The 17,621-nt window shown below is 39.4% G+C and overlaps 1 protein-coding gene across 2 annotated transcripts in view; it reads left to right on the plus strand.

Moving 5' to 3' along the window:
* SLC2A13 (solute carrier family 2 member 13) overlaps positions 1-17,621 on the plus strand; it is a 292,776-nt gene that overhangs the window by 58,186 nt on the left and 216,969 nt on the right. For both annotated transcript variants that reach the window (XR_011336699.1, XM_069849820.1), the window contains exon 4: positions 15,788-15,896. Coding sequence is in view for 1 of the 2 variants with exons in the window: in XM_069849820.1 (XP_069705921.1) it covers positions 15,788-15,896 (109 nt within the window). In the remaining variant the exon portion in view is untranslated. The remainder of the gene's footprint in view (positions 1-15,787; positions 15,897-17,621) is intronic.

Genomic DNA, 17,621 nt, shown 5'->3' on the forward strand with positions numbered 1-17,621 from the left:
TAGAGTGTGTTTGTGGAAAATTTGCTATCTATGCGATTTTTTCAACTGGTCCTTGTGGCACAAGCACTTGGTGTCATTGATGAACTTTATGATTATAAAGCAATAGCTGGCCTTCAGGAAGAACAGAGTACTAGTACAGTGTGGTGTAAGGAAGGTTGTTAAGAGACCTGATTTACGTGATGAAATTGGATAACAAATACTGAGTTTAGAGGATCATTCTCTTACAGCAGAATATATTGGTAGAGCTTTGTGGGCTGAGGAGTCAGGTTGGTTCAGTGTAACCTTGCACAGAAGAAAGGGTATGCTGGTAGTCTGAAATGGTTACTTAAACATTGATATCTCTTTTCTAGGCAGAGCCAAATGGTTTTGCTGTTGTTATGTCACATCAGCTGTTTTCAAGAACTTCTCTCTACCTGGGGCCCTGGAAGAAGTGTGTCACGTAGGTGACATTTCTGATCATTGTCTTTGTCCACTGAGAATAGAAAAACCTCCTGTTTAAAATCAATGTCACTGTAATACCATCTATCAGGTGTGAATGGTGAAGTTGAAATACTGCTCTTCTCAATCACAAAATTGAGTTACTGTCCTTAACTGAGGAAGGTCACTTGTTTAAAATCTGAATCCCTGCATTGTAGCACACTGGCGTGACATTTTTTTAATTTCTTCTAGACTTATGCTCATAGGTTAGTTTACAGAGAGAATTATCTGGAAGAATCAATGTAAAAAAAAATGCTTAGCCTCTCTTCTCATATAAATAAGTGTAATCTATGAAATATTTGGAAGCTTGCACATCCTCCATGAAGTTATTTTTCTCTCTAGCTGTGATGGAAACTGGTAGAAGATCTGAGAACACATGAGCTGTGTGGCAGGGGTCACTGGTTAGTTTTTAAGGTAAACACTTGGCTTCACAGTGGCATAGGATGGCAGGCCATCTGTAGAGAGCACAGAAGAAAAAGCAGTTGCCCGACTCATTTGCAAAGCTTGTGTGTGCCAGAGTTGAATCTACCCTCCGGTGTCCTTGTCCAGTGAGGGCAAAATGTGCTGATCTCCTTTGCTGGTATGCGTGTGGCTTCACTCCTCTGGATATATTCCTCTCTCACAAGCTGCTGCCTCCCAGCTTCTTCTATAGAAGCTGCCGGTTTTTTGAATTTTAGGTGTTTCTTGACAATAGAAATCTTTCTGGGTCCCACATCTTCGCTGCCTCTCCCATTATGCATTCTGGATGGTGACTTATAGCCTAGCCTTAGTAGTTCTCATGGGAGATGTGTGTGCTTTCCAGATATTAGGCCACTTCTATTTTCATATGTTATTTTAAAGATGCGGAATGTAGTGTGCAGTGTTCCTGCAAAATGCTCTATTCAGTCACCTGTGTTTCACTGTCACCTGGATAACCTTGACAGCCACTGCTGCCCACAATACACAGAGTGACCCGTGCAGAAACAGCCACTGATTGAAAACTCCCATGGCTGGACTGCAAGTGGAAGAGCCAGCAATCCTCTTCAGAGGCTTATAATGCACCTGGAAGTGCCATCTGTAAACACCCTGGTGTGCTTTGATTCAGTGTAGGAGAAATCACTTGTATTTGTGGCACAAGTAAGCATTTTCTCCTAAGCCCTCTCATATGATAGCAGCAAATAGCTTTCTTCCAAACGACCTCTTTGAGAAGTCTGTTGATGTGTTTTTCCTTTCAGTAAATTACAAGTAGACTCAACAACCACAGTTTCTGCTTTCCTTTGTCTCAATTCAATTCCAGCTCTTGCTCACCTTCTTTAAAGCTATCATGTTTTTTCTTAATACTGCAAAGGATGGTTTGAAATATGGGGAAAACTTAAAAGTATGTTGTCTTCACACAGTTGCTATTAACTGAGCAAAGCATTATCTAAGACAATACAAAATTCTGTTTCCTGCTGTGTTTCCAAGCAACCAGCATGGACTGGCAAGGGGAGTGCGAGGTGTGCTGGAGCTGAGACCTCATCGGCTGCTGTGAAATGGCCAGCGGCACCTGCAGGGTGGGGCTGGAAAGGAGGAGGTGAGCTGGGGTCCTGCAGATGACCGCCAGGATGGGACGCCTGCCTTGAGACTTGCAATTAAATGATCAGAAGCCGTGTGCAGGCTGGCCCAAAAAGAGTTAGTGTTATCACTAAACAGCAGAAAGTAGTGTAAGTTGTACTTTATGTGAAGGTTTGTATCTGAAACTATTAAATTCAATGTACTTAAATACTGGCCTTCCCTGAAGTTGGAAGTATGGAGGCACATTGTAGCAGCATTGCTAAGTTAATCTGCTATGTTTACATTGCCATTGGCTTAGTAAAAATAACGTGTACCTAAATTTGTTCCAAATGGACAAGATTTGGAGTTTTTTATTTGAATTGAAAGCATAATTTTAGTTTCCAACAACTTTCAGTAGCAACACAGCAAACACTTCTTTAAAGTGATTTTAAAAAGTAAAAGCCAATTTATTCAACCTTTCCATAACTCTTATAATTGAACTATTCTACAATTATAAATTCTGTTGTATGTTGATTGTCCCTGGACATCAAGGATGCAAGAAGAGGGCTGTGGTGTGTTGACCCTGGCTGAATGCCAGGTGCCCACCAAAGCCACTTCTATCCCTTTCCTCCTCAGCTGGGCTGGGGAGATAAAATAAACCAAAAGGCTCACGCATTGAGGTTAGGGTAGAGAGAGATCACATTGTGATTACTGTCGTGGGCAGAACAGACTTGACTTTGAGAAAATTGATTTAATTTAATGCCTTTCAAATCAGTGGAGGATAATGAGAAATAAAAACTGAATCTTAAAACACCTTCCCCAAAACCCCTCCCTTCTTCCTGGGCTTAACTTTATTCTCAAGTTCTCTACCTCTTCCTCGGGATGGGGAGGGGAGGTTGTGTCTCTGCTGCTCCTTCCTCCTGACACACTTCCCCTGGTCCAGCATGGGGTCCCTCCATGAACTTCTCTAACTTGTTCCCCTCCCACAGGCTGCAGTTCTTCATGAACTGCTCCAGCATGGGTCCTTTCCAGAGGGTGCAATCCTTCAGGAATAGAGTGCTCCAGCAGATGTCCTCCACAGGGTCACAAGTTCAGCTAGCAAACCTACTCCAGCTTGGGCTCCTATCTTCATGGGTCCTGCCAGGAGGCAGCTCCAGTGTGAGCTCTTCATGAGGTCACAGCCTCCTTTGGACATCCATGTGCTCTGTCATGAGGTCCACCTTACTGCAGGTGGATATTTTCTCCACCGTGGACCTCCATGGGCTGGATGGGGACAGCCTGTCTCACCGTGGTTTTCACCAGGGGCTGCAAGGGAATCTCTGCTCTGCTCCCTGGAGCACCTCCTTCCTCCCTCTCATTCTTCTCTGACTTCAGTGTCTGCAGAGTTGTTCTTCTCACATATTCTCACTCCTCTCTCTGGCTGCTGCTGCTGCTGTGCAGGTTCTTTTCCTCCTTTCTTAAATATGCTATCCCAGAGGCGCTATCACTATTGCTGATGGGCTCAGCCTTGGCCAGTGGTGAGTCTGTCTTGGAGCTGGCTGGCACTGGCTCTGTCAGACATGGGGGAAGCATCTGGCATCTTCTCACAGAAGCTGCCTGTGTAGCCCCCCCGCTACCCAAATCTTGCCATGAAAACCCAACCAGCTCTCAGAACTTGCCTTTGTTTTTCCACTGCTCCCTGTGTCTACCCCTCTGTGTGTTTTATCATTATTTACTAATCTTGTCTAATGAAAAGATGTACAGCCCAAATGGAGGGAATAGGACCTTAGAATTCTGTTGAGAAAAAAAGCGCCTCATTATACAGAAAATAAAAATCTGCTTCTTGTCAAAAGCTTTCAGCAATAATGGTAAAGGACCTGAGGTGACTCTCAGGTTTTAGGCTGAATTTGCAAAACTAGTAATGAGGATAGAAAAAAAAAAAAAAAAGACAGGAAGGAGAACAAAACTCAAACCCTTATGGAGCTGCTCCATGAGTGAATACATTGTATAGAGTTACAAAATACTGAATTAATTTTTTGCTATATTTCTTCTAAATTATTGTTAAATAAAATTTAATAGTTCATAGGAGCAGCTTATATTGCTTTTTTCCTGCTGTGGTTTTATGCAGAACCTTTCCAGTTGCTGTTGGCTACTAAAAGATGTATTGACTACATCTGCCTTTTGGCTCTGAACAGCATGACAGCTCTGCAGTGAGTCTCTTCTCCTGTCCCGTCATCTCTCCCATGTACCTTTTGTTAAGATTGCAAAGCGGTGTTCTTGCCCATGGAGTAAATTCTTTCAGGGGAAATTAAACCAGAGGTTTGTTCTAGGGGTTCATTCAGTGTGCTTGGGCTCTTTTGGAGATGTGAAGGTTCAGATCAATGGTAGAGGCTCAGGGCAGCTTCTAACAGCCTGTACATGACAAAATTCTGCCTAGAGTACCAGGTTAAATCTAGTCTGACATAAAACCTACAGACCATACGCCGTTTACATCTAAGGATCTTGGCTTTAAACAGCTTCAACATGGTGATTCCTGCCTACTGCCCTGTGTTAATTACCGAGATGCACATGGTTGTACTGCTTCTAAAACTGCCTATGGACCAGGGAAATAAGTTTTCTTTATGAGTGGGCTTCTGTGTTAAAATATGTTTTTTAGTTTAGTGTACAAGCATATTGTTAAACTTAAGGATAACTGAGGGCGTGGGGGTGGTGTATCCGGATCCTCCCTATACCCCAACATAATTTAGCATGTCTCCAAAGAGGAAAGAACTCCTAATATTTTCTTTTCTTAAGGAAACTACTTTTCTTTATGGTGGAATTGATCTCAAAGTTACTATGCTATGACCAAACTTTTCATCCCAAGTCTTGTAGCTTGTATGTAACATGTTACACTAAATTCTCACTAAGTGTGAATTTACAGTTGAGTAATGGTTGGTAATGCAAATGACTCATTTGCATTCTTCTGTGTTAGATGCAGTGATCAAGTATTATGTCTCAGTGCTACTCAGCGAGTTTTCCTGTATTTGAGCTTAAGCTTCTACCATTCCCTTCAGATGAGTGTTGGGTACTGTAATGACAATTCCTTCATGCCTTTGTAGGCTGGTAATTATCTTTGGCAAAACGCTGCAATCAGTTTATGACTGCAGGTATACTTTGCTTTTTCCTCATCTGTCAGTGTTTCTATGAAAAACTAACATTGTCGAGTGTACCTTACCCTAGTGCTCTCCAGAATGCCAAACTCCCCCCGTTTGTCTCGTTACCACAGTCAGCTTTAGAGTGTGAACTCATCAAAGGTGGTGTCATTTCTATATTGTAAACTTTATTTTCCATTATATTTGGTACTTATGTGGTTTTATATCTGCTTTTTCCCCCTCCATGTGCTGTAGTCAGGCAAGTCATTCTAACCTCCACTCTCTACCTTCTTCTGTGACTGTCTGATGGTGTCTTCGTCCCAGCTGTGTGAGCGCAGAATGCATTTAGGGGTTTATAGGTGGACAGTGGAACTGAATTAGCTTCTCAGATGAGCTTCACAGTCTGCGTGATCAGAAGCAGTGATTTCTCTCGGTGACTAAGTGGCAGCTCAGAGAAAGGCAGCATATACAAGATCAGTGAATGGTGATATTTGGAAATCCACCCGGAAACGTAGGTGGCACTAACACTGCAGCTTTCTTCCAGCTTTGCTCTCCCTCTGTTTTTGTTTACAAGTTTCCCCCGGACTTCCTGCCTAAGAGTTTTTCTCTTCAGCCTGCTTAATAAGTTGGTGACAGCTGGCAGAAGGCACAGTTGGGTAATGATGCTCTTGCTGAGAAACATGAAAATATTTTCCTGGTATCCATGTAAAGATGCAGATGCTTCATATCTGACACTGAAAATTAGCTTCCATAGTTACCTGACCCAATCCAATGCCAACTAGGCTGTCATAATGTGATGCAGTTTTGCTGGTGCCTTCAGGTTCGTCAGCCTCTGCAGCCTGACAGATTCTAAATGGAGTAATTACCAAGCTGTATCTTACATTTTACTGGATTTTCAAGAACTTCCTTTAAAAAAGAATTGCCTTTTAAAGTATTTTATATTTGTAAAGAAACTGTTAATAAACATGACATTTAGGCAATCTCATTCTGTCTTCGTTACATTGAAATGGTCAGGATTTCCACTTAGTGTAAGGCAAGCAGATCAGATGTATTCCATACTATGTGAGAGACCTTGAACTGTCCATTATGGAGTATTAATTCTGTTCTCCCTAAAACCAGCATCGAGATGAGGGAAGATGCCTTTTGCCTTCTGTTTTGTGTAGCATTTTAAAATTTTGCTTTGTCCGGGAGCCTTTGCTCACCAAGATAGTCACAGCTGATATTATAGGACATCTGTGTGTCAGGTTTTGCAATTACTTTTAAAAAAAATTTAATGAAAGCAAGACCCACAGTATGCTCTCCTATTAATCAACAGGCAAAAAATATTTCAGTTATACAAAGAGTTTTACCTAGATCCTACTGCTTACTGTCAGTCTCATTGACACTAGTAAGAATTAGTTTTGAGAAAACCCTCTGAGGTTTATGCACAGGCAGTCTCTCTCTAATTCCTGGAAAACAAGACATTACTGTGTAGTGGAGGTGCACTTAATACAGTCTGTACATCCTGCTGGAGAAATTTTGTTGCTGCCACTAACGGCATTGTAAAATAAATCACAAGAGGTTCTAATTCTCCTTAGGCTTTCTTTGTGCAAATAGAAAGAAATTGTTTCCATGCTGGTTTTGTGTTGATGCTAATGATTGTTTCTGATGCAAAATTGTGAAGAATCATACTTGATTGTGAAGTACTTTATTATATCTGAAACTCCACTGTGGCTGGAACATAAAAATTTACATAGACAGTGTGCGAATCCTCTAGAAATTGGAAGATTTGAAAATATGAACATCAGCTTTTCATAAGCTTCAGTTCTCATGACAAAACACTCTTAGGATCATAACCCAAGAGATTACAGTCTGTTCTCCTCATTTTTAAATTGTAAATTATTACTAGTTCAGCCAGTGATAATGCTTAAGCAGGTGGTTGATTTGGAATCGCTGCTTCAGTGAGTTATAACCTGCAGTAGCAAAAACGTGGCCCTTTGTCCCTGTCTTCAGGACCACAGACAAGAACCATACGTCCACTACAATGGGTTTTTCACACTTCGATAAAAATGTCCATGCTGTGTCAGACTAAGTATATCTCAATGCCATTTGGTCTTGATAGTGGCCAACACATGGTGTATGGTTTGAAACCATTACCTATTGTCCTGACACTACAGTCTGTGGTAATATGTCTCTCTTCATCTATCTTGTAAGCCCCGTTTAAATATTGAAAGGCTGCCATAAGGTCTCTGTTAATGCTATGTGGTATTTCACACCAGTCATGGAGTTTTCATTTGAGTATTTTACACTTAGTGATTTCAATATTAATTTATTTTCTCTGCAAAGATTATAAACTCAGGGTCAAAAACTGCCAGTCTAGTGTGACTGATGGGTTCTCAATTAATTAAGCCTAGGACTGAAATTGCAAAAAAGGGTGCAAAATAAAGAACAAACTTGTTTGGGTTTTTTTTCCTACCGTGAAGCAGCAAACTTACTTTTTCGTGGGGTTGTAATAACCAGTACAAGCACAAATCTTGGAATGATGTAGGTTTCATGAAGGAATCATGTAGATGACCTCTGAAGGTTGGCTGATCCAACCCTTAATCAAAGCAGGACGAGTCAGAGCAGGTTGCTCAGGAACTTTTCCAGTGAAGTTTTGATCATGACCCATCTGCATCTCTCTTTCTGTGTTTGACCACTTCCATTGTACAAAGTGAATAGACTTCACATCTGATCCAAATTTTCTGCATTGCAGCTTGTCTGTTGCCTTTTGTCTTGTCCCTTCACGCCTCTGAGTCCGTCGTCTCTTCGGCCCTCCACTAGGTAGCTGTATTCAGCAAAGGCTTTTCTTTTTACCTTTTCTTTTAAAGCTGAACAATCCCAGTTGTTACAGCATCTCCTCATATGTCATGTGCTCCAGCCCAATCCAGCTTGGTGGTTCTCCTGCAGACTCATGCAGCAATGTGATGTGCTGCTGGAGCTCTGGGTCTGACAAGTGCTGGGTGGAGGGGAAGAACTGCTTCCTTGCTGCTGCCAATGCTCCTACTCCTCTTCCCAAAAAAAGCTGTGGTCAGCTTTCTTTGCTGAAAAGCATTCTGTTGAGTGGTAATTGTTGCCTTAGAGCCCTTTGTGTTTCTGAGAGAATGTGGTTGATACCAAAATGTAGAAAATTAGGTAGTACTTTAAGATAAAGTGGGATGTAGTGGGAGGTGTCCCTGCCCATGGCAGGGAGGTTGAAACTAGGTGATCTGTAAGGTCCCTTCTAACTCAAACTGTTCTATGATTCTATGATCTTAGCCTGCAGTTCAGTGAAATATTTAAACGTGTATCTGTCGTTTTGTTTTCAGTGGAACTCAGCTTTGTGCTGAAGTTTAAATGCTTCAGTTATTAAAAAAAAAATGTCAAAGCAGTTTCTTAGGACTTGTTATATTTACCTTCAAACTGGTCTGCTCGTGCTGTCTTTTTGTTAGGAAGCCAGAGTTAAAGTACTTCAACTTTAACCTACAGTGATTTTTTTATTTTTCTCCCCTCTGGTAGTTTTGGAACCCAATTGACTTGTACTAAAATGATATTGATTTCAAAGCAGGTTTTTAAAATCTGTTTAAATGTGGACCTCATATCTAATGAGACTTTTTTCTTTTATTTTAAATGAAGCTCTTATACTAACGGCATCAGAGTTTTAAAATGAGAGGAGTTTTTCAAGCCCCCTAGATAAATTTTTTTTTAAAACTTTTTTTTAAGGAGATGGTCTACACTAAATGTGCTATTAATAAAGAAAAAAAAAAGAGTGAGGATGTAACAGATTGTATCAATAAGTTCCCATGGTGACTTTCATTGACCTCCAGGCTCCTTTCCAGTTCTATTAAATTTCCCTTTGCCCCCTTCCCTCCTGGGAATGTGTCCTTGCATCTCATTCTTTTGGAGAGCAAGGAGTAGAAATCCGTTTTCACTGTTAAACTACTGGCTTAGGGTGGGAACAGGAATATTTCATTTGGAAACAAGGGACAGAGTGGGGGAAAATAATATCACTGAGGTAAGATTTTTGGCAGAAAAAAATTGCAAAAAATGTAAGGCTTGAAGTGTGCTACCCAGGAAATAAAATAAAATATCTATATGGGTGTTCATACAGTAACAGCTGAGAAGATCAGCTTGAGTGCAGGTTACTGACTGGATTGGATGGAGGGAAGGCTGACTCACTCTTTTAATTAAAAAACAACTGCAACACCACCACCAACACACACAAAAAGAAAAGGGGGTAAAAAAAAAATAAGGCATTCTTGAAAATGCCCTGACTGCAGTTTTCTTTTAAGTGTCCTTTTTCAACTTAAAATGAAATTTAAAAAAGCCGTGTAATTCCAGATGGCTAAATGCTCTGCTCTGCACTTCATTACTTGATGAGAAAGTGGAGTGGGAAGCTCTTCAGGCTGTTACAACACTTGGCTATTTTGATTGTGCCTGCATGATGCTAGCTACCTCATCTTATCTTTCCACATCTGCTTTCTCTGGCTTTGAGTGAGGGTCACATTACTGTTTCCTCTGTAAAGCAGTTCTAGAGCAGATCATGAAAAGAAATGTTTGTTTGCTAAAACCACATTGCAAGCTGCAAATATGCACAAATCTGACTTCATGGCTACTGCTGTGTTGCTAAGGTGCTGGCTGTAGCTGAAAAGAGAGTGCAATGTGATCCTTGCTTTTCTTTGTCCCTACCCCAGTTTTCTTATCAAAGAAACAGGTAAACCTCCCTCCTGTCTCTTCCCCCACTCCACAGATCTGCCAGTACCGCACTGGGTTCCCTCTTCCATCCTTATGGACTCTTGTTGGTCATTGCGGCTGCTTGTCTCAGCTCCAGCTGGCATCATGTAAATGACCACTCTTCTCTGTTTATCTATTTTGTCATAGTTCCTCCAGTTTTAAAAGTCTTAATTACAGTAGTTTGTTTTCTTTAAACAACATCTCATACACAGCCAAAGTGCACTCCTTTTTTCTTCCCTTCTTGCCACAGCTTCTTGTCCTATTCAAAGGCATTTTTAACTGCTGTTGCCTTTGTGCAAGTACTCAGTCATATAGATTTTCCATCACCAAAGCTTCATATCAAAGAACGTGATATCAAGGGAAAGATTTTTTTTTTCCTTTTACAGATAAAAGAAAATTGCTTTGTTTTCAGGGTTCCCAAAAGACCAACTCAACTTGCTGTTAAAACACAACAAAAAAAGATCTTTATTTTTAGTGTTTCTGTTCTCAAAGTGTGGATTAAATAGATCATTTAGAGGCACAGTTTATTTGAAATCTAGTTTCCCGAGCAAACCAAAACCCCCTTTCTGTTCAACTAGGCATGAAAACAACTCCTTGCACTACTAAACTCTCTAGAACCAAAATTATTATGTCTAACTAGTTTTTATTTGCTTTTAGAGCAGGCTGTGTTGTTATACCATTGGGCATATTTGCTATGGAAAACTGGAAAGTAGTAAGACTCAGTTATTAGGGAAGCTTTTCTTAAGTCTTTCCTTATTCGTGGATCATGAGGGGCTACGTGGGAAGGGAAGGCCTTAAGCAAGCTTTATCAAAGTATTAGAGAACAATATGAGTTAGAAAATTTCCCTCTATTGCTGGGAGTAGTTCATCCAATGTTATTGGAAACATTTTGAGACAGTGGGTAAGAGCTTGGTACTTAGGTAAAATTGGTTTGTATCTTCTTAGGATAAATAATGCAGTTTTGATCTTAAATAAAGGCAGCTTTTCTTGTGATTTGGTAAATTTTACAGAAAAGAAAAATGAATGAGGTTGATACTTCTACAAAATAATCATTAGTAGGCTAGAGTGGGAAAGGGAGTTTGCTTTAGTACATTGTTCATACACAGGAAAAAAAATGGGTAGCTCTGAAGTGCTTTAACGGAGGAGTCAGGTGGAGGAAGGTTCTGCAGATGATGCAGAGAAAACTGGGCCGGGAGCTGTCATTTTGTCAGGAAAGGCAAATCAGAGAAATGTTTCCCATATCTGTCTTCTATTATCCAGATCACCAGTCGAAGTTTCCTTTTTTGGTCCTATTTCTAACTGCAGACCAATTCTTTAAAGACTTATCTGGATGGAAGAGAGGGTATTGGCTGGCATGAGGACAAGAATGGGTCTCAGAAACTAATCTGAAGATTGAGCTTAATTGACGCTAAACTGATGCATGACTGTCTTGTTGCTTGGCTGAGCCTGCCTTTTTGGAAACACTCCTCTACAGCAAGAACACAAAATGTTGGCAGGAGCCCTACCTAGTTTTAATCTGTTGCTACAAGCTGTCACCTAGATTAGCTGGCAAAAGATTGTTTGAACCCGCAAATTACTTTGGCAGAGCCTGGTCTCTAACCATCATTTCCTGTCTGTGAAATTTTGCCAGGTATTGTACTAATAATTTGAGGGATGGGGAATCGTAAGTTTTTCCGGCACCAGATGTCTGACTGCATTTGCTGGGGGATTTTTAGGTTGGCTTTATGTCTATCTACAATATTTTTATTTACCTGGAAGTGTTTGTGGTACGTTTTCAGAAGGAGATGTTGAGACATTATTAATACCCATTCTTCTGCTTTTTGGCTTTCATTATTTAAACTAATTTTCAAACTAGGGTTGCTTTGTTCTGTTGTTCTTGAAAAGTCTCTGTGTCTTGTAGTTGGCAGTGGTTCACACTCAAGCTCCTACAGTTGCCATACAATACATTTTACCTACAGAGGAAAATCAAAATGCCTTACCAAGTGATTCACAGTTTCTAAGCCTAACGTACAGGGAACAGGATGAGAGGGAATGGCCTCAAGCTCCGCCAGGCGATGTTTAGGCTGGACATTGCGAAAAAATTTTTCACAGAAAGGGTCATTGGGCACTGGAACAGGCTGCCCAGGGAGGTGTTTGAGTCCCCTTCCCTGGAGGTGTTTAAGGCACGGGTGGATGAGGTGCTAAGGGGCATGGTTTAGTGTTTGATAGGAATGGTTGGACTTGATGATCCGGTGGGTCTCTTCCAACCTGGTTATTCTATGATTCTATGATAACAAGAACAGCAGCTCAAGTATAGGAAGCTGGTGTTAAATGTTTCAGATAGCCACTCATCAAATATAGCATTTGGAAAGCATCACTGGCTATTCAGAAACAATGATTTGACCAGAGCAGGTCCTCCCCACCTTGTTTAGCTCAGTGTAAGCTAATAAGGATTTTTTTTGGATGGGAAGCCAAACTTCCAAATTCTACTTTTGTCTTTTGCTTATAATGATGAATGTCTGATTAGGTAGACAGTTTAGACCAGGCTAAGAAAAAACCCAGTTAGAGCTCAGCAATCCACTTCATGTATCACCGTGTCATGTAATGTCATCTTCTATAATGGCAGCATCCTTATTTTTCCATTGCTCTTTATCTATTGCTGCCATTTTGCTCTCTCTCTAGAGCAAGCTTCAGCTGCCCTTTACTGTAGCATATTTTTGCATTAAGGAAATTTACTTCAGATAAAGTAATTATCTGAAACCACAGCACACAAAGTCCAACCAAATCTAGTCTCATTGAATTAGTCATGACATGAGGAGGTCTCATCCTTTTGACTTCATTTTTATTCATAGATTACAAGGAGAAAAACAAACATCTCGGTGGTTTCTCAAGTTCAGATGAAGTTTAAATGCAGGAATGTTTCTAAATCTCCTAGCTGAAGGGAAGACAACAGCAATTAAGGCAGAAGTATCATGGACAAAAAGTATTGACTTTTGGATGCAAATATCTGTTTTTTCCATTGTAAAAATTGCGAAATGTTTAATTATTATTGGTTTTGGTGATATATCTTTTGCATTATCTGTTTCCCTCTGGTTCTGTGAAGAATTAAGTTGCTCCACTTTTTAAAGATTTAATGACTTTATTGTTTTGTGCTATTTTAGTCTATTGTAATAGCTAACAGCAGATTTAATGGTTATCAGAAACTTCTGAAGGACAGCCTCAGTTTTCAGAAGAAATGTATTTAATTCTGAAAACTTGTATTGATTTTCATTTTTTAGTTTAGACTTGCTCTCTGTCTTAATAAGCATGTTTTGCCTAGAGTTGGTTAGTTTTAAGGCTGTAATATATGTACACAACAGAAAATGGGTGGCAGAATTGAAAATGCAAAAACATTATAGTTAGTTTTAGGACTAGATAATTTTAGTAAAAAATTTCACAGTCATTTTCTGTTTTAAAAACAGCTGCCTCACAGTTGTAGTCCTTTGGGTTCTTCAGTGGAGCTTTTAAAGCTCCCTTAATATAGAGATTAATGATTTCTTTTATTTTTTTCATTCCATTTATTGGTTTGTAAACCTGAAGGCTGAGAATTTTATGAAAGAAAATCCTTTAATTTTGTGTATGCCTATTGATATGTGTGGTTGCCATGGTACTCAGTTGGAGTGAAACTTTTACATCTCTGACTTGAACCAGTATGATGATTTCTGCCATCATTTTTCTGATACAATTGATCAGAAGTCTGAAAAATTCCAGGTGCTTACTGCATTTAGGTGACTGGATGTTCTAAAGTCTGAATTTCTAAAGTAAAGGTCTTAAACTTTCTGCAGAGCCCCACTTCAGGCGTACAAACTGACATGTGTGGTGAAGTTCTGTTGAGAGTTCATGACTCCCTCTGAGATGCTCCCATTGTTCGGGAGCAGCTGCCTTCCTTTCTAGCTATTCATTTTAATGCCATCTTTCGAATTGTTTTGTATAATACCACATTGTGAACAGAGTTTTACATAACTTTCATCAAATGTCTGAGTGGATCAGGAGTTGTTAAAAACTTGGCATTGATTCCTTAGGCCATTTCTGCTTCTGTTCCTAACAGCCCCTACTGTAGATTTCCAGCTTAATCGATGAGCATAGTCATTGATAGTAGACTTCAAGATTTAGGTTGACTGTAAGGTCCTTTGAAGATAAAGGTGGATTTTGAACTTCGTTAAGGACTTTATAGAAAGTTTATAAAGAACAGAAGACTTCTCCTAGGCATTCAGGAGCCTGGCTTCATGACAGATGCTGCAGAATCAGTTGCCAGAGAAAAAGGTTTTATGCCCAAAACCTCCATGCTCAGGTGTGGTGTCGAATATGAAAACCTGAGGGCTCTTGTTTATGTATTACAGTTCATGGTTGCATTGTTAGTAACTCTTTTTACTTTGTGAAGCTTGGAATCAAGCAGAAATCCAAGAGTATGTCTGAGCTCCAGACTGCTCCTGGCGGACAGTGGGTGCTGGTTTTGTTGTTCCTCTGAGGCAATGCCACTTTGACTACTGAACCCTTTGATATATTGGTCTGCTTAGTGGTGTCTTGCTTAAGAATATCTTACCAGATATATAAATTGGCTCTATTTGTCACTTGTATTTACTGAAATAGAGGCATTTTGAAGGTGGTGTTGCAGCTGTATGTCCGGACCGGTGGGACTGTGCACTGTCAGAATGTCGATGTTACTCGGAAACCAGCTGGAGAATTTATCAGCCTGCATTCTGCTGTTAATAGTAAAGTAGTAAAGTTAAGCGATGATACAGTTGAGATATGAATTAGAAATACCATAATTTAAAAATGAAAATAATTTTTTTTGGCAGGTCTAAATATCTTTCAATGAAGAAAATGTTATCTCAACCCCCTTTCTGAGTTCCACTGTTGAAACTATCCACATATTTCCAGCTTTCTGCAGTTCAAACTCTTTACATATAAGTTGTTCTTCACTAACAGACCCATATAGATTTTTATAATGAATCAACATATTTAAAATTTTCTGTATGTTCAGGAAAGACTTAAAAATGTGAAAATGTAGATAACTTTCACCTCCGTTTTTTAATGGCAACTATTTTGACTTAAATGTACTGCAATCTATGTTGGGTGTTCTGAATGGATATACCAATGTAATAAGATGTATAAAACACAGAAGTCTTCACCATAGTATGTTCTGCCCTGAATGCCACTCTGGCATATTTCAAGAAAATAAGGGAGTCAAGCATTTAAACTTTTTGCCTGATATCATATAGCTGTCTGTATTAAGTTTTTTGATAGGATGCTTTGAAAAATTAAAATTAAGAGGAAAAAACTTCTGCTTGCCAGAAATTTTGGGGTTTCTCTTCACTGAGAAACTGTTTCCCTGCTTTCTGAATGCAGCCTCATAACATTGCTACCAAAGATGTAGAAAAAAAATAGTTAATTTATGCTCCCTCTGCTGAACTTAGAGCTGTGCAGAGTTGATCTATCCCACACCTTCAAAGTACCCACACTTGCAAGCAGTTTGTGTTAATGGGGTCTTTGGAGGACTAGGGAGAACACTTTATCTGCAAGGTCCAGATATGAGCAGCGAGCAATGGCATTTCTGAAATAGCCTCTCAATAACAGTGGGAGCTTTTAGAAAGGAAACAACAACAATATTTTGTGATAACTTTGAGTACATTGAGTTACAGCAGATGTGCAATCTGTTAATATGATATCTAAGAGCTGTACAGTTGCCACCAGTAGTATATACTATGTACAAAAATTATTTAATTTCTTTTTCCTCGGCATCCTGAAAATCATCTTTGTAGTACAGTGCAGAAAAGCAGAACTGAAAAGATCAAGTTTTAAAAAAAATAATTGAAATAATCCAAGTTTATTTGAAACTATGGTGCCAAGCCTGTTATACCTGGAAACATTGTCTTGATAGTGATCACTTAAGAACTATTATGTATTCTTTTGTTGTTGTTTTTGTGTTTTTTTTTAAGCTGGACCTGTGATCTGCAGAATGCTAACATACCCTCCAACTCGAAGAGCCTTAATTGTGGGTTGTGGTCTGCAGATGTTTCAACAACTGTCAGGGATTAACACCGTCATGTATGTATTTACTGCTTGCTTCTCTTTATAAAGTATAAGACAAAGTTTCTTAGACCAGGAGCAGTTGTAGATGGACTTCTGGACAAAATCCGGGATGTGAAAAATTGAGTATGAGAGCTGGAATGCTTGTTTGAAATCCAGGTATTGACATATTTGGTGTCTCAAAATTGGTAGATAATCTAAAGGCAAACATTTATACAGAGTTGAGAATGCAAACTGTGCTCTGGGAGATGTCTTATTATATGTTAAAGTTTATGGCAAAAGCTATATATGTCTAAATAAGGAAGTGCACTTACAGTTTGTATTTGTGTGCAAATAGATCAAATCATGGTGAGGGTTAGACTGTAGGCCATGTAAACAAGATGGAAAATTACTGTGAAGTGCTAAAGGAGGTAAGATGCTGGGGTAAGAAGCATTTCCTTTTATTATATGGTTCTGTTACTAATACAAAGACTCAGTAAATGTAGAAGTGAAGAAAAAACATATTGGGTTTTCTGATAGGCTGTCAGCTCACAAGGAGGAGTATCTCTTGAAAAATGTGCAATGCACAAGACCTAGTTTAAGATTAAATTACTGTTGAGCTACCCTAAAAGAGTAACTGTAACAAATAGGATTTCTGCATTGTTTTAAGAGCAAATAAAATATAGTGCAGTAACATCTTAGGAAGAGAAATACACCTAAGGGAGCAAGCTAGTTAGCTGTTCCATTTAACTGTTTCCTAAAACAATAAAGCTTTTAGTGGTATCAAGAGCTATTGTATTAAATGTTAGAGTAAATATCTGGCATCTGTCACAATGAGGGGAAAAAACTCAAACTCAGTATTGCTAAACTGCATAGGAGGGAAATCTGTAACAGGTAAAGAGAGACCTTCCGAAGTAGAAGTTGTAACCAAATGTGGAAAATGTGAGAATGCAAAACTGTTACATGTGAAAACCAGAACATAGGTACTGAAAGAGCTTTGGGGAGTTCTTCAGGCACATCAGAAGCAAGGGACCAAATAGCCTCTAGGCCCAGTAAAGATTGAGACATTGTGATAACATTGGCAGACGGTAAATCTTTAGCAGCAAATCTTGTGAAGACTCTTTTTGCATTTGTTGCAGTTATGGAGGGTGTACGAAGCTTCCTGCACTGGAGCTTACTTAAGATATCTCAGATGGTCTGTTTCAGATTCAAGTGTTAGGGGAAAAACTTGTAGAACAAGCTGATCAAAATGAATAGTAACAAATTGCCTGGACTAATCAGGGCCAACAGATCTGGAGTAATTAGAATGCATAATCACTGAATTCAGAAACACAGCATTATCTGTGTGAAGGTACAGCTCAGAGAGTTTTATTTCTGTCCTTATCAAAATTAAATAAGACTGTCATAGCATCACATGAGAAGATGTCTGTTTATTAATGTGAAAGATGAATATGTACATGGGGAACATAAAATAAGAAAGAAGAGCCAACATGGTTGTTGTAGACAGATTATAACTTGCAATTCAGTTGGATGTGAGTTCGTGGGCAGGGTAGAACTATATATCCCATGTGAACTAATTATCCTGGTCCATGACATCTGTTGCCAAAGTTTCTTGATGAAACCAGATGGTCACAAAAATAAGAGAGAAGCCCTCTCATGTTAATAACTTTTTAAGATATGAAAGAAAAAAAAAAAGAAGGAATATAAAGATCAGTTATCACAAGCCAAGAGTAGACTCCTACAGGGATCTGCGTGGAGATCTTT

This window comes from Phaenicophaeus curvirostris, chromosome 1, assembly GCF_032191515.1.
Source record: "Phaenicophaeus curvirostris isolate KB17595 chromosome 1, BPBGC_Pcur_1.0, whole genome shotgun sequence".
Classification (NCBI taxonomy): domain Eukaryota; kingdom Metazoa; phylum Chordata; class Aves; order Cuculiformes; family Cuculidae; genus Phaenicophaeus; species Phaenicophaeus curvirostris.